Below are 17,820 nucleotides of genomic sequence, written 5' to 3' on the forward strand. Positions count from 1 at the left end.
AAAATAGTCAAATGATCAGATCAGCTGTAAAACATATAACATAACCCTAATTAAGAATCTTGATATTAAAGGTCTCATGTTTAAAACCCAATAGTCTCACACTATCACATATTATATTGAGGTAACAAAGAAAATGGTCAGAAGAAGAATAACTGAAATATTCCAATTAAGCTCCCTGATATGAATAAAAAAAATATTCGCTAAAAAACTTATACCCACAATTTGACTTACAAAATTGTAGAGCTTAAAATTGACCAAACCCGCACATGGCATGACGAACATTCACAACAAACATGAATATACTCTCAAACAAAATCTTTTTTCAAGAGTCAAAAACAAGTAAAAGGATCATTACACCATAAAAAAAAATACAGTAGTTACTAATTCTCTTGTGAGTTTAACAATCTTGGTTCATGCAACATATAAAATAAGGTCAGGCAACATGTATTAATTTAGAAAAAAGTATCATGAGATGAGAAGGGTAATGCAAATAAAGGATCATGATAGACTATACTTGACCACAACACACTGTAACCTTGTGGGGTTAGAATTGAGAGAGCTTCTCAAGCTTACGCGATTGGAAAAACTTGCATCGACCTTTTCCACTTGACTCAATATCTTCACTTCTCCTTTTAACTCCAGTAAAACCAAGGCTACTCAACTTCGCTTGCTTCTTACCGCTCTTACTTGAGGATTCATCATCTTCATTATCCGCTTCCCTATAAAACAAAAACAAAAAAGAATTTAGAAGCGAATAAACATAATGTCAAATACCACATTCTTGTTTTTTAATATGAAAGGATATATAGAAACCATTCTTTATCAAATGAAGGTCTAGTTTGGTAACAAGTTGCACATAAGGTAGGTGTATATACTACTTGCTTGTCAATAATATTAGAACGCGTAACAGAATACTATAGTTATTAATTTTCTTCAAAATGGAATATAAGGACTAACAAATATGTCAATCTTTGTTAACTGAGTTTATACTCTGTCTCCTTAAATTCAAATTTTTGTCAAAGTGAGTTCATTTTGTAAACTATGAAAACAGCATTATAAGTAAGAAACTATTCAGATGACACTTATTTAAGCACATAAACAAAATTGTGGTCAAAACAAAACTTGAACTGTAATTGAGAACTAACCATAGCACTTCAACACCGCCTTTGACATAAGCATTACATGTGCCCCAACTGAAGCGAACCAACGATGGAAAGCCAAATACAGAGTGTTTGTGATGTTCTAACCAATCTTTAGTGTTGGGGTCTGCATCGACTCTAATTGTAAGTAACCACTCAAAAAGTAATGCAAATGAAACCATGTAACTAGAAACAAGCTAGTGTTAACTTTAAATAATATTCAAAATACAGAAAAATAAATTCTCTCTCACCACCAGGATAACCAGATCCAAATTCTCTATGCATGTTTTCAGCAGTTTCGTCAAACTTCCAGTTTTGCAATGCTCGGTCTCTTGTCACCTAAAATGATTTAAGTAGATAAGAACAATAAGAGATTCAAAGGAACATATAAGATGATAATCATGAAACTTGAAACTTATGGCCCCAAGAATTCAGGATAAAAGAACAATAAAATTAGAATGAGCTAATTGAATTGGGTCAGGTTGAGCCAATCTACAGACACTTTTTGGTCTTCTATTCTTTCAAGTGTTAAATACCACTACATAACAATGAACATCAAATTTAATTTAAGAAAACAATGAGGTTCCAGACATTTTGAACACCCTTTGGGTAACTTTCAACCCATTTTTATTTTAGTCAACTCTTCTAAGTTCACACATTTAACATTCAAAAAAATCATGACCCGTATTAACTAATGTAACAATAAATGGGTTAATATTGTCTTCTATAGTTATGAGTTTGAGTCTCTTCAAAGGTAAAAAATTTACCTTGGCGACAATACTTGCTCCACTAACAACTGGATAGAGACTATCAGCTTTCTTCGCAACCACAAATTTAATAGAAGGAAATCTCTCAGAAATCTTAACTCTGTATTTATCAGGATCTCCTACAGTGTCAATATAAACCTGCAAATCCATATGAGTCCAGTCAAAAGCCAACATAGATACTATATACACAAAGTCCATAAAAAGTCAATTTTTGAATTTAAGCTAATACACGTCCCTGTTCTTGACTAGTTTTAACGAAACCTCCCTTGGCTAATGTCATTAAATATCTGGATATACTACTTAGATGACAAAACTATGGACCACATTATAATCGGTTTTAGTAATTTCTTGTAATGTATACCTCAGTCAAGAGATATCCCATGCCCAGCACCTTCTTAACAAGGCCCATTGCAGATTCATGTGAAATCTCGTTAAGGTTAATCTTGTTTCTGATAAGAAGATGAAACTGATCATTTGGAGAATCATTATTATATGAGATATGAGATTACTTGTAAAAGAAGCTGCATACTGACTTTTGCAACATTTTAGCAGACAGCTCCCTAGGATCTATGACATCAACAGCCCAACCAATTCTTTCATCGGACTTTAAACTTTCAAACAACTCCTCTCTTTTCTCTTCTTTCAACGTTTTGGAATCTGCATAAAATGCAAAAAGGAACTCTTTAAAATGATCATTAAAGACAAAAACTTAAAAAGAAAAGAGAACGTCTAAGATATGTAGTGAATACAAGCACATTACAAAATAGTGAATTCTCCTAACAAAAAATGTAAAATATATGCATATGGAAAACCAAACTCAGCTTCAGAGCTATGGCAAAATGTCACAATATACACATAAAAAAAAAAATCATAAATAGGTATAAAATACTCAAATCTCGTGGGACTGTTAAACATTATGACATGTCTATGTAAGACAGTGATTACAAGGCTATGAAGATCTGGTAACTGCAAAAAGAATGATCCACATTAATCATCAGAAACTGTGTGCACTTAATAATCATAAGATCGAAATTAACAAAGTTCATCCTTCCAACAGAATAATTAGTCTATGCATTCCCTTCAAACATACCCTACTGCTGTGGACTCCTAATAAAACACCATATGTAACTTAAAAGCTATAAACAATAAAAATAAAAGGTACACACTGAATAATTGATATATGAAGAGAATTAAAGATTACTCTACTGCCTGATTGCATATGAAAGATCTAAACAAAACCTATATCATGAGGCAAAATAAATGTAAACGAGACTTGCAATTGGTTTATGCATACTTTTTCTTAGCTCCTATAACACTAATCCTTCCACAATCAAATAAACATAGATATTATATTATGCTGCGATGAAACATATTATATCCAAATTTAAGGCCAGTAAAATTATTGGAGATGCGGATAACCTGCGAATTCTAACGTGGATATAGTCTTCTTGTATGAAAGCGGACAATACAAGCATCCATAAACCATCGGACCTAAAATGTAAAGAATAAACAAATTAAAATTAACAATGGTATTAAAAAAGGCGATTGCACATAAAGTGTTTGATGAAATGACAATGAAAAAAAGGGAAAACCTAGAACAGGGCCGCGACCGGCTTCATCAATGCCCATAATACAAGGCGTTGAAGCCCATTCTGGAATCTGACCTTCGGATCCCATTTCAATCGCGAGGCACAAGAGTTTAGCTGATGTTGTACTGTGATTACTTTACATCTATCTGCCCCTTCTTATCCTTGTTCCCGCCAAAGACGAGTAAAGTTTTTTGTTTTCTGGTGTTATTTCGCGGGTTCTTTTCTATTCTATTTTTTTTTTCTGTCCTTTGAAAAAAATAAAAAATATAAATATGATAAAAGCGTGTATATCAAGCAGTGTTGTAAAAGTCGGCCGACTTGGTCGACGCGTCGGCCGATGCGTAGTTTTTTTGAGTTCTCCGTTTCGTTTTTTCTGAAAACGACTCAAAAGACGGTCAAAGTTAAAAGTTCGGTCAAAACCTGTCAAAGACGGTCAAAGTTGGTCAAAAACGGTCAAAATCAGTCAAATTTTCGTCAAGATGCGATATGTTTTAAAATTAGGGTGTTGTTATCATTTTTTGGGCCACTCTTTTCTCTGTGTCCTTACTGATTATGTACTCGGTAACATTAATTGACTTTGAAGTTTGATTGTAATTAAATTCAAGTTCTTATTTAAGAAATTTATGGTACATAATTAACTATTTTATACATATATAAATATATATTTAAGAAATTATTAATAAAGTCAATGTTGGTCAACGACCGATGCGTCCCCGACTCGACCGACGCGTCATTTTTAGGTCTCAACTGATGCGTCCCCGACTCGTGACTTTTACAACCTTGATATCAAGTATCAACTCAATTTTCTTTGTTTTCTAAATACCACAAAATCATTTTATCGAGTTTTCACAAGTTGGTTGTAAAGGCAATGCATTTACGATAATTTTTAAGCGAGCAAAATTATATAAATCATGTTCTAATTTCACAAGAAGCTTAAAAGGTTTATTATTGTTAAAAAATTCGTTTTAATATTGTAATTATTTTTCGTAGTTTAAGTCAAAAATCATATGATTATTATACTCCATATGAGTTGGTGTTACTAAAACTATACATGTGTATAAACAATTGAAAGTCTGCTAATATAATGATCTGTCACTAACAATAGTATCTCTGACTCCGTAGTTATCATACATAATCCGTAAAGAGTGTCTGAATAACTTTGCTACTAATAAATGAATCTACATTATGTTTCAAAGATTCGGGTATAAATAGTTAAGGAAAGTATACAATTTATGACAATTAAGCAACAATGCTTCGGTTTTCTCTCACTGCCAAACGTGAAATACAATTTTTTATACCACAAGTAATACAACACTTAAAAGGGAAGAATTGCCTAAAGTTTGGATCAATTATCATCAATTCATCAATAAAATCTTAAAACAAAAGAAAATATACAACTTTAAAAAGTATTGGCTACATATCAGTTATCACTACTACATCAAACTCAGGGTTTCATCCCTTTCTACACTTTTTATGGTTCTTGCTGTTAATATGGAGTTAGGTTGGGGTGGGTGTTTGCACACAACATGTTAACACCATAACAGAAAACATACATACAATATAACCAAACCGACCCTTAAAACCACCACTATAACGAAACTCAACTATCATATCACCCTTATAACCGAAATTTTCTAACTAACTACACACACTTTATCATACTCTTCTTCTAGTCCTCAATGGGACCATCGAATTCAGAACAAAGTTTATGTTTTTGCCTTTAACAACAACGCCATAGTCGGGCGACCCTCGCTGCGTTTTCCGTTGTGCTCTCTGACAAAAACAAAATCAGACATTTACAGCTTGTTTAACAATGAAATATTAATATGTTACATATTGCATGTCCCATTTCTTTTGAACAAAAAAGGGACCTACAAAATGGAGACAGTCAAACAAAAGGCTCGCAATAATAATAAAAAAAAAAAAAAAAAAAAAAAAAAGTAATAAGTCTCGCAATAAAATAAATAAATGGATGAAATTGACTAGGAAAAAAAGTCAACTTACTCGACTAAGTAGCTGTATATGGAGTCAGCTCGATCTTTGTCGGTACATTTGGTGATGAGGTCAAGATATAGCATGGCTTCCTGTGGGAGAAGGCCTTCCATGAAAAACTTAAGCAGGTGAGTGTGTGTGCTGGGCATCACATCTAAAGATTGCTCTAACAGTTTCTCTTGTTGACCTTGAGTCAACTCTGCTGCCTCCATTAATGGCAAAATCCCCCTCTCTTCCTCTTCAAAGTGCTGTTTGCAGTTATCCTGCCCAACCAAAATTACATTTTAAGGACAAAAGTTTCAAGACATGCTCATCTAGCTTCACAAAAGTATGTATGATGTACCAGTAGCAATGTAATGCGAGTGGAGAGACTATAGAGAGCATCTTGGGACGAAGTGCTTCCCGAGTCAAGGACTATTATGGTTTTGATGTCTTCTTTAATGCCATTCATTAGGGGAAGGTCTCTAGCATGCTCCTCGTTAACAGTTTTAGATAAGCCTGCATCAAAAGAAACATACCTATTTATTCATTTTAAATCATTACAAACTATTGTATCACTGGTTTTGTTTATAATAATCTACTTGTCATTATTGAAGGGTACTTAGATATTTGACTACAGGTGAAACAATAGTTAAACAAGTCACACACTTCGTTATTGAAAGAAAGGGACATCATTTTGGGATGAATGTTGATTAAATAGAAAGCAACCGTAAGTAGATTGTATGATGAACAAGATAAGTACAGGACAAGCATCAAGTAGCTTTTACATATTATCTTCTGTTTCATCATGAAAACCCATTTATACTGGGTAAAATCAAGTACATTCATAGCAATATAATACTGGAAGAAAGACCAATGAAACATTTAAGAGGTAAATCTATGTCAATCAATATTCATTTAAACTTCTAAAGTCAGAATCTTTAACATAGCAAATCTAGCTTAGTAGCCTCTTGGTACAACTAACCTATCAACTAAATCTCTGATAATACATACAGCCATTTATGCACATTACACAAACTCAACAACAATATCTAGTCAACAAGTCTCACATTTGACCAGGGTCAAAACTGTTACTTTCCCATTCACAAATTAACAATAATTTCTTACATGATGTTTCTTCAAAATTAACAAACCTAAGATTATCAAATTTGTAGTATAATTTTTCCCTGAGTATCAATCACTTTTTTCTTAAGGTTATCAATTAGTCACAGGGGTTATAACAGCTAAAAACTACCGTACTAAATTTGACTTTAACAGGTCAAAAAAAAAAAAAAAAAAAAAAACTAGATATATCTATTACCTCTATCTTCCCTTTCTAAAACTGGAAACACGATCCTTTCTTCCATCTGAGCATGTTCAAGCAACACTTCCAACAACTGTGAATAGCTTCTTCCATACTTTTTAACTTCCATCCGTGCACTCCCCATCACTGGATCACCTCTCGACTTACCTCCACGTGCCGCCAAATCCTCTCCCCAAGTCACCATTCTCTCCAAATGCCACGTCAAACTTTTATGCTGCAACACCGTCGCCGTCACCACCACCGGCATCTTCTCATTACACGTGTTCCAGTTACTCAACAGCAACGGTTTCGGAAACTTTGCATCTAAATACCGAAGAATCGTCACCGAAGAACCGGAGATGACGTCAGATTCGTACTGTATCACCGGCGTTTCAAATCCGAAATCAGGCGTTTCCGATGGAACAAAAAGTAGAGTTACTGGTTTGTAAAGTATCGCGAATCGAATGTAGGATGTTGCTGGTGATGCCGGTGATCCGTACAGTCTCACCACCGGTAACGCCGCGGTTGCCGGCGACGGAAATTTGTTTCCGTCGGATTGATCTGATTTACGGTGAAGTTCATCGGAGGTGTTAGTTTTCCGGTGAGTTTGATCGGAGTGATTTGGTTTCCGGTAAAGGTGATCGGAGGTAGAAATATTAAGGCTAGAATTGTCAGGATTGGTATTTTTGGGGGTTTTATTACAATTTCCCATTAAATGGGGTGAAAATATAAAATTATTGGGGGATATATTCAAAGAAGAAAGAAAAATTTAAGAATGAGAATGGAAATAGGAATAGGAATGGATAATGAATTTGGGTTGATTTATTTAGGTGGTATTTGGGAAAGTAAGCACGTGGTTAAAAAGGTGACAATCACAATAGGGGTGAGAATATTTTTTTTTATTAATATTATTATTAATTATTAATTATTATTGTTACTTTAGCAAAAATTTATAGAACATATACGCTTTTGATCACCCGTCATACAGAATAGATCTAAAGTTCGGGTCCCCTCGATCACCCTCCCTTGGACCTGAGCCGGTCAAAAGCAAACGCCTAGCAACAAAAAAAATAAACAATCTAGCGAGACTCGACCTAAAAAGTAAAACAACCAACTAAATTATCTATAACTGAGACTTATTGAAGCGAACACCAAAACCATAACAAATTAAACCACAACAAACTACACCAAAACAAACCCTAAATCAAACGGAGCATAACAAAATCAAATAATAAACTAAACAAACCCTCTTTTACCCCGCTTAGATTATCATTTGGTTTATACCTCTTTGTTTTTGAAACGTGGCCTAGAGAATTTGCGTTTACATGTTGATAATTAATGGGCTTCTCAACACAAGATTTTCTGGAAAACAAATTTGTCTATCTGGACAAAGAGGACCTCGAAGAACCAACATCACGAATTAAGTTGTTTCCATCATTTAGACGCTAACTATGGTATTGATTGTTTTTTTCAAAGAATATAAGTTAATGTATAATCACATTTTTTTATTAGTGAAATATATAAATATTTAGATATGATAAATTTCTTATACGTTGTAAAAATTTACAATTTAAAAATGATTGTGTAGCTATCAAACTTTTTTTACAAATATCATTTATCTCTTATTTTAACACTATTTTCAAATATTATCATTTATAAAATATTTGTTAAACTATCGTTTTCAAATAAGGATTGCGTTTTAGCTATTAATTTTTGTTTTTGTTTTTTTTTTTTGAAAAGCAGTATGTTATATAAAATCAAAGCGCAAAGTACATCAAGAAATACTTCGCAAGGCGAAAGGATACTGAGCTAGAAACCTACGCCAAATTACTATACAAGAAAAATAAGCGCACCAAAAATTACAACTTAAACAAGGTAAACACTAGGATTATGAAGCCAATAGTGCCATTCGACTTTCCTTTGCTTGCAACGCTTCGCAACCCAATCAAAGCTCAAGACTTGAATCTCACTTAGTGCATTCGGGGCGGTCCATGAAAGTTTCTTGAAAACTTTTTGGTTCCTATTCCTCCAAAGAAGATAGTCACTAATTCATTCGACCGCTTGCCATATTTCTCTACCCAAATCGGAGCAATTAGAAGGACCACAACCACATAGGAGATTATCAAAAGATAGATTAGTCGAATCAAAACCCCACCAATCACGTACTTTTTCCCAAATTTCACGAACATGCACACAAGACAAAAGAGAATGCTTCACCGATTCAATTTCCATACCACAAAGAGGGCAAAGAACGGAGTGTAGATCGATACCCCATTTGTCTAGTTCGGACAAAACGGGTAATTTCTCCCGCTTCGCTCTCCAAACGAATACCTCAACTTTTTTTGGAACAAGATTATTCTTCATAGTCACCAAATTTGAATTATTTGAAGGAAAATTTTTCTCCATGATAAGTTTTGTTAGTTTTTTTTGTGGAGAAAGAACCATTACCACTTAGCTTCCATGAAAAAAGTCTTCTTTATCCGGATGCATTTCAAAAGATGATAGAAGATCTTCAAGGTTATCCAACTCGCCTCTCATACGTCCCGAAATTATCCGAGACCATTCCCATGAGTATGAAACCGTGCCATCCTTTTGTTGTATACGATTTGAAACCGTGACATGGGGGTTTGATTCGAGCCGCACTAATCTTTTAAAAACCCCCTTGAGTGGTTTGTCCAATAGCCAAACATCTTCCCAAAATCTTGTATTGTTACCATTTCCAATCACCTTAGCAAAGGAACTTGAAAATTCGACACCCGCATTACTTATCTCGAAACCTATTTGACAATATTACTCCAAGTAGAGTTAGTACAAGAAAGATTCCCACCCGTGTTAAGTAGTCCCGTAGCCCCATAAATACTTTTAATAACCTTAACCCACAAGGAGTCGGTTTCGGTGTGAAACCTCCACCACCACTTGCCGATTAAGGCTAGGTTTTTGCAATTAAGATACCCCACATTAAGTCCGCCATCCGCCCGAGGACGAATGACATCATCCCATTTTACCCACGAGATTTTGGAATTATCACTCGACCCGCCCCAAAAAAAATTACGTCTTACACACTCAAGTTTTTTAAGCACGGAGGGCGAGGCACGGTAGAGCGAGAAGAAATACAACGGAAGGCTATTAAGAACCGCATTCACGAGAGTTAAACGTCCACCGAATGAAATCGTATGCGCTTTCCAATCCGACAGTGTTTTCTCGAATTTATCAATCACCGGTTTCCAATTTGATATTTTTTTCATGTTCGCGCCAATAGGTAAACCGAGATAAGTCATAGGAAAAATTCCCGACTTACAACCAAACAAGTTCGCCATATTCTCGACTTCTCTTTTATCAATACACACCCCAAATAAATTGCTCTTATTGAAATTTACTTTCAACCCGGAGCATAGTTCGAAGCATTTCAAAAGTTTCATTAAATTCTCAAGGTTCTCGAAACTCCATTTGCCAAAAAATATGGTGTCATCCGCGTATTGCAAGTGAGAAATAGGGATCTTATCATTACCAATTTCCACCCCGCAATAAAGACCATTAGAAACCGCCGCCTTCGCCATCCAATTAAGACCCTCCGCCGCGATAATGAAGAGGAACGGGGAGAGGGGGTCACCTTGTCTAACCCCCTCCCTAAATTAAACTCTTTCGTTGGAGAACCATTAACGAGTACCGAGATTGACGCCGATCTAAGACACGATTCAATCCATTTCCTCCATTTAGATCCAAAACCCATTAAGAACATCATTTCATCTAGAAAATCCCAACTAATGCTATCAAAAGCCTTTTCGAAGTCAACTTTAAACACCATACTCTTAATGTGATTGTTCTTCAAAAAATCGAGGGATTCATTTGCCACTAAAACACCGTCAATAATGTTCCTCCCTTTTATGAAAGCACTTTGCTCGAAACCAACAAGATTAGGAATTACCTTTTTAATTCGATTGGAAAGTAGCTTTGCAATAATTTTGTAGAAACAACCAATGAGACTAATAGGCCTACACTCATTGAGACTTATCGGATTCGTAACCTTGGGAATTAAAGAGATGAAGGATGAATTGCAACCTTGAGATATGACACCTGTTCGCCAAAAATTTCGGATGGCAGCTATCAAATCATCTCCAATAATTGCCCAAATTTTTTTAAAAAATCTCATATTAAAACCATCCGGTCCCGGATCCTTATTACTCGCACACCCTTTAACTGCGTCCCAAATCTCACTATCGCTGAATTGTTCCTCAAGATCATTTTTTTGAAGCTCAGATAGTTTGAGGATAGACTGTGAACCCGAGTTGAAGTGTCTGTTGGGAGTAATACCAACATGCGAGCCATGGGAGCGACTGTCAGGCCCATCATATGTCTCATGCCCACCCATATCAGGCCATGATTGAAGTGAATTATCAAGATCATTTGCAGCACGTGGGCCAATATCGAAATCAAGCCCAAGGAAAAAGCTGGATAACATTCTGGGCCGAGGCCTGTTCACAGGCCTGAATAAATTCATGAAGTATTCGTAAATGGCATTTTTAATCTCTCCCGGGTCTTCGTTCCATGAGCCATTGATATTGAGACCACGAAAATTGCATTTGCTATGTTTCCTACGAATTGCGTTATGAAAAAACTTCGAGTTCTCGTCCCCCTCAATACTCCATTTTAGTCTTGCCTTTTGACTCAACATGTTTGCTTTTATTTTTTCTTTTTCAACCCAATTACGTCTACATTCTAACCACTTCTCCCGATCCGAGTTAGTGAGAACATTTGCTTCGGCTTTCAACTCCCACTCCATGGCTTCCTTTTTAAAAGCTTCAATCTCTTTATCAACTCCCCCAAACTTGGTAACACTCCATTCTTTTAAAGCGAATTTGACGTTTTTGAGCCTATCTCTAAAGTTACAATCCTTTCGTGAACCCCAAATTGGTTGACCCCAAGCATCCGCAATATTTATCAATTTCCTCATAGTTGAACCATTCATCAAAGACCTTGAACAGTTTTGGCCCAAAATCAATAAACTTATCTCTTAAAATCAAAGGACAATGGTCAGAGAGATGCCTATCCAAAGCCACCACCGAGAGGTCCTCCCAAAGTCGAAGAAAGTTATCATCAACCAAAAACCTATCGAGTTTACTTAATTTCCAACCATCATCGCTAATGCGCGTGTACTTTCTCCCACTAATATCAATCTCGATTAACCCATTCCTATTGATGAAATCATTAAATCTATCCGCCCTACATTGATGAAATTGAGAATTAAGGCGATCATCCGACTCTCTAACCTCATTAAAGTCACCAACAAGTAGCCAAGAACTTTGTACCCCATTAAGAAGCCTATCAAGCGTCTCCCAAAATAACCTTTTATCCCGATCATTGTGAGGGCCGTAAACATTAACAATAATCGATTCTACCCCCGACTTAACCCATTTACCTCTAATAGCAAGAAAGAAATCACATCCAGAACAATCTGAGACATCGAAAACACTAGGGTCCCAAATGTAACATCCCGCATTTTTCCGTTAAATTTATTTTAACGCCGTCTTTTTTTTTTTAGATAATACCTTTTGTTATCTAAATTCGCGTCTTTCGTTAACTAACATTCGTGATATTTCCGTTATTTGATTATAACATCACTCGTTTACTCTAGCGTTTTAAAATATTCGTTTGGTTAATTCACGCACCCGCTTTCAAAATTGAGGGACCGAAGTTGTCAAGTGGGCAAACTAGTTGACTAGGTCAACTAGTCAACCCACTCTTTCAACCATTCATTTCCATCCATCTCCTACTTCCTTTCTCTCTAGTCACCAAGAACATCAACTTCAACCAACTCACTAATTCATCATCTAAATCGGATTTAGCAAGCAAACATCAAAACAAATTACATATTTGGAATCCTCTTCGATTTGGTACAAATTTCATAGCTCGGGGTAAGGTTTCTAAAAACACTAGATTTCTCTAAATTCATTTTATATACTTGAAATGGTGTTAATTAGTGTCTATGGCTCAAGTCTAACATGAATATGTGTTTAGTTTGCTCGATTTGTTGTTTTGAGTAACTAGTTTGAACATTTGAAATGGGTGTGCTTAATCCTTGCTTTTGGTTGATTAAATGTTGTTTAAATGTTAAAGTTCATGTATTAAATGTGTTACTAGCATCATTAGCTTCATTTTGATGTGTAGGTTGATTTAGAAAAGCTTCATTTACAAAGTGGTTGAATTCATGATTTTGATTAGGGTTTGATGAACTCTAAAACGAACTTTTGATGCTTTGAATGCCATGAAATGTTATTAGTTAGTGATTAGTTGTAATGTATGTTTCATTACCTTCAAAACGGCGTATCGTATGTGTAAATTGGATTCCCGAGTCAAGAAATGCGTTTTATGAACTCGAAACTTCGATTTTGAACATTTAACGATCATTTATTGAGGTTTTCATTGCTGTTAATGATGGAACTGATTCATGAAATGTGTTTAGTTGTATTCCTCTTTAAATTACCTTTCCAACGATATAAGATACGTGTTTTGAATGTTAACGAGTCAAAAGTTATGACCGTTTGAAGTTGAAATCGTATAAGTGAAAACTGCCCCAGAATTGCTGAAACAGATGCAGATGCGGCGCATCTGCCTCAGATGCGGTGCATCTGAGGCAGACTGCCCAAAAATGTCAATTTTCGCTTAATTCTAAGTATGCTAAGCACCCCCGATCAACATGAAACTTGGCCAACATGCTCATATATGATTTCTAAGCTCAGAAAAATAGTTCGGGACCCGACCCGACCCTGTTGACTTTTTCATTGACTTTGACCAAGTTTGACTTTTAGTCAAACTTAACAAAACACTTATGCAATCGTTCTAATATTATTTTATACTTGATTCTTGCATGAAACTTGATAACGTGATTCACATGCTATTTATTCGAGTCGTAACGAGCCATAGGACTAATTGAACACATTTCACCCGACCTTGTGTCGTAACCGGTTAATTGATACAACTTACTTGTTTAGGTCAAGGCTAAGCAACTTTCATGCACACGTTTACTTTGTGAAGTACTTTTATACTCGTGCACTCGAGGTGAGATCACAGTCCCACCTTTTCAAATACTTTTATACTTTTAAATTGTGGGCTGAGAAACATATACATTACATACTTATATACATTTCATTTGTATACATTCTTTTCATACTTTTATACTTTGAACAAATACGAATACAAGAGCAAAGATACCTACGAGTTAGAACAAAAATCCTCAAGTCCAATTACCATTAGTTACACTTGTAGGGTGTGAGCGAGAAATTATGTTGTGTGGCCATACGGGTTTGACGAACCCTCATCTGAAAGATGAAACGTATTTTCGGTGTATAGTGTAGGTTCTAACACTATTATGCAGAGGTAGGATTCAGTTAATTTTTGGTAATTGGGTGCTCGTGATACATACAACATCCTTTGGGATGTATACGCTTGATATTCACTTTATACTAAATCTTGTGGTTTACAAACAACATCTTTTGAGATGTATACGCTTTAATACAAACACATCTTTTGAGATGTATACGATTTGATACTAAACCTTGTGGTTCAAAAACATACTTGTACAAATACACTTATGATCTCACCAACGTTTTTCGTTGACAGTTTTCTATATGTTTCTCAGGTTCATACATGGCTATTTGATACATGCTTCCGCGTACTTTCATACTTGCTTGGGGTCGAGCATGCATGCATACACTCTGATTTCTTGCTTGGAGTCAAGCATACATTCATACTTACGCTATTTATAGCAACTGTGATTTTCAACTAATTATGTCGCAAGTTATTTCATTTATACATTACTACTTTTGTAAACTTAAACTTGTTGTCGATCCTTTTGGTAAACTGAACTTTGCAAGTCTTGTACTTTTCAAATGAATGCGACGTAATTTTGGTCAAACGAGTCTCATATAGGGACTACGACCACGTAATGGGACCTAAGTTAGCGGCGCCGTCAATGATGATTTTGTCTGGTCGCTACACCAAATGGTAATAAGACCTCCCGATTTGCCAATCACTTCCTTTTGTACATACCCAAAATTCGAACCCCCCCCCATAACGCACTAATCCATTTATCATCAATTGTACGACACTTAGTTTCTTGGAAGGCTACTACGCAAGGTTTTTCACTGACACAAATATTTCGAACCCAAACGAATTTCCCCGAAACCGCAAAACCTCTAACATTTAATGACAAAATCTTCATTAAAAATTAGACAAAACGAGAAGAGGAAACAGGAGACTTACTGAGGGTCAGCAGGCCATTAAAGGCCAATCTGTTCCCCATATTGCTTAAGGTCATCCATGATAATTGACAAGGAGGAAGAATGCTGCTTTTGTTTCTTTTCCTTCATAGCCTTCTTAGACTTAAAACCGCAACCCTTACAGGAGAAATTATTGGAATCACCACAATTATTCCCCACTATTGCTCTACTTTTTAACTTCATGATCCTGGAAGATGCCTCATAGTTACACATATACCGCCAATAACAATTGTTGCAATTAGATACCTCTGTCGTTTTCACGCTTTTACAATCAGAAGAACCATGTTGGCGATGTGGATCTGAGTTGGATTGATGGTTTCTTGAATCTTTATCACGGTTGTTTTTGGCCCCCCTCTTCTTAGTTTTAATTTTTTTCGATTTTCCTTTGGCATCAGAAGTAACATCATTATCAGAAATATTTTCCAAATTCACATCGTTGCTGTTACCCAAGCCTGCATCGGTTTGAAAGTTTTCAAGCCCATCACGAGAAGGTGGAGCAGGCCCAATGTTTTCTTTACAAGGCCCAATGTTCTCATTACAGGAAGCCCCATTATGACTAGCATTAAGCCCACCAGACGGCCCATTATAATCAGGAAACGACTCCATAAGTACGCTATCAATATGTGGGGCCTGTGAAATGTTATTAACCCCATCGATATCTGCATCTGACTGTACATTATCTTGGGACGGAAGAGAATCATTAGGGTTAGGGTTCCCCAGATCACGCTTAACCTTGGGACTCTTAACTTTTCCAACTAACCCATCTACAGTTTCAGCCACCTTTTCTACATCATCAAAAGTCACCTCGTTAGCCACAAAACGAGACTCTTCATCTTCTACATCTTCTACATTCAAATTATTGTTAGTTGCAGGTTCCACCACTTTTTCTGGCATCACTTCCGGCATATCCTCATCACATGGTTCGCTGTTGTTATCACCATCTTCATCTTCGCTATTAAGGACGTCATTGTATAATCCGAATTCATCATCATCCTTAAGGCATTTATCTTCATTGGAGCTAATACCATCGACATCATTATCAATATCATTAACTGGGCCAATACATTCATAATCTATATAATCAGACCCATCACTAGATAGCGAATCTGACGCATGCCACCCATTGTTCATACAATCACAGTGACTTGCATTGGACTTCTCATCTTTTGTATCTTCAACAACGTTGATAAAATACGATTTTGATTTGTATACCAGTTTGATTGCATCATTAACTATTGCGGGTTCATAGAGTTTAACAAAAACCCTTCCCGTTACCAAGCTCTGATTACCCGAAAAGTTGCAATTTTCCATGAGGTATACCACGCCCCACCAATCAGCAATGGATTTAAAAGTCTTCTCGGACCAGCAGGGAAGAGGTACTCCCGTAATAGATAACCAAGACATTCTCCCCTCTGGCCAAGCTGAAAAATCCCACATACTTGTTTTATGGACCCATTTGTTTAGTTTATGATTACCATTGGCTAACTCCATAGCTGCATTTAAGGTTGGAAAAATAAGCAGGACACTAAGACCATTGAAGCGCTTGACCTCAATGTTGTCAAAACCTTCATCCATAATAATCGACTCCAAATTCTTAAGAATTCCATTGTTTCTTGCTTCACCAATCACCGATCTCTTAAGCACCTCTTCATTACCCGCATCCACATCATCATCTTTAGCATAGAAAGTCTTATCTTCTCCTTGTTTACCCAAATTAACCTCCTTGGCGTTCTTATAGATACCATCAGAATCTGCTCCGTGCCTTGGAACATACTGTTGTTGTTGGCCGTGATTTTGATGTCGTTTCCTCCTATCATTAAGGACTTCCCTCAAATCCTCTTGCCCTTTCCCCATAACATCAGAGAAGTTGCGACCATCTCTGAATCGATTGAAGTAGCTGGTATGATTAGGACTATTGACCTTTGATAACGCCAAAATTATACATGTTTATTGCCGTTATTTCGATCCAAAGTTGTTCCATTTGTATGTAATTTTTGTACGTATGTATTGTAATTCATGCATATTTGTAAAAGTCCATTGTGAATGAATAAATGAAGACCAACAGCAAAAACAGAGTTAAAACGAAGATTGAACGCGCAAAACAGCCCGAAACCACTGAAACAGATCCAAATGCGGCGCATCTCTCTTAGATGCGGCGCATCTATGCACCAAATAACTCCCGACAGTTTCAGATGCGGAGCATGCAGACTTCTGGACCAAAACAGCCTCAGATGCGGCGCATCTGAGATGGATGCGGCGTATCCAAGCTAGATGCGGCGCATCTGACCCCCTGCCGACAGTCCTGAGTGCAGAATCGAGCTGGAATCTACTGAACGTAAAGAGATGCGGTGCATCCCAAAGAGATGCGGCGCATCTGGTCACTTTCTGGCCAAAATACCTAACTTTTGAGGCTATTTAATGGAGCCTTTGGTTACTTACTTGACACACCTTCACTACTACGTTCTCCCTCAGTTCTAAGACGATTTTCAAGGTTCAAGGAAGGCTGCAAGTCAATCTCCACTCTTTCGACATCAAGATTAAGCTAGGATCATTTATCGCAATTGGTACTATTGTTCTATATCTTTTTAACATGAATTCAACTTGTATTTACTGTTTCATTAGTTCTACTATGATTATGTTAGGCTAAAAGCCTTGTGTGTTTACTTCAATGTAAGATTTATGGCTTGGGATTGTTCTATACTTTGATGTTATGCTAGTTATACATATGTTTGATTGATTAAATTATCTAGTTCAACCGTAAGAACCATTGTTATG

The 17,820-nt window shown here is 36.2% G+C and overlaps 2 protein-coding genes across 2 annotated transcripts; both read right to left on the reverse strand.

The window, feature by feature from the left end:
• Window positions 1-391: 391 nt before the first annotated feature.
• LOC139895983 (ribonuclease H2 subunit A-like) lies at window positions 392-3,652 on the reverse strand. The gene is made up of 8 exons (XM_071878553.1): window positions 3,499-3,652; window positions 3,326-3,397; window positions 2,440-2,563; window positions 2,268-2,355; window positions 1,907-2,044; window positions 1,391-1,478; window positions 1,146-1,266; window positions 392-719 (listed from the first exon to the last, which is right to left on the reverse strand). Exons 1-8 carry the CDS (start codon window positions 3,581-3,583, stop codon window positions 545-547), a joined length of 891 nt encoding a protein of 296 aa, XP_071734654.1. The 5' UTR covers window positions 3,584-3,652; the 3' UTR covers window positions 392-544.
• A 1,232-nt stretch (window positions 3,653-4,884) lies between these two features.
• LOC139895984 (uncharacterized) lies at window positions 4,885-7,541 on the reverse strand. The gene is made up of 4 exons (XM_071878554.1): window positions 6,788-7,541; window positions 5,831-5,985; window positions 5,500-5,750; window positions 4,885-5,268 (listed from the first exon to the last, which is right to left on the reverse strand). The coding sequence occupies exons 1-4, from the start codon at window positions 7,479-7,481 to the stop codon at window positions 5,202-5,204; spliced, it is 1,167 nt and encodes a 388-aa protein (XP_071734655.1). The 5' UTR covers window positions 7,482-7,541; the 3' UTR covers window positions 4,885-5,201.
• Between the last annotated feature and the right edge of the window lie 10,279 nt (window positions 7,542-17,820).

The sequence above is a fragment of the Rutidosis leptorrhynchoides genome, chromosome 3 (assembly GCF_046630445.1).
Source record: "Rutidosis leptorrhynchoides isolate AG116_Rl617_1_P2 chromosome 3, CSIRO_AGI_Rlap_v1, whole genome shotgun sequence".
Classification (NCBI taxonomy): domain Eukaryota; kingdom Viridiplantae; phylum Streptophyta; class Magnoliopsida; order Asterales; family Asteraceae; genus Rutidosis; species Rutidosis leptorrhynchoides.

Bases quoted from the DNA above. Each gene is read 5' to 3' on its own strand.
- LOC139895984 (XM_071878554.1), bottom strand. From the start codon at position 7,481: ATGGGAAATTGTAATAAAACCCCCAAAAATACCAATCCTGACAATTCT. The intron at 5,986-6,787 runs GTAATAGATATA...CTTTTGATGCAG, and splicing joins TTTAGAAAGGGAAGATAGAG to GCTTATCTAAAACTGTTAAC. The intron at 5,751-5,830 runs GTACATCATACA...TTGGTTGGGCAG, and splicing joins CTCGCATTACATTGCTACTG to GATAACTGCAAACAGCACTT.
- LOC139895983 (XM_071878553.1), bottom strand. From the start codon at position 3,583: ATGGGATCCGAAGGTCAGATTCCAGAATGGGCTTCAACGCCTTGTATT. The intron at 2,045-2,267 runs GTATACATTACA...ATGGATTTGCAG, and splicing joins TGGGATATCTCTTGACTGAG to GTTTATATTGACACTGTAGG. The intron at 1,479-1,906 runs GTAAATTTTTTA...AAATCATTTTAG, and splicing joins GAGCAAGTATTGTCGCCAAG to GTGACAAGAGACCGAGCATT.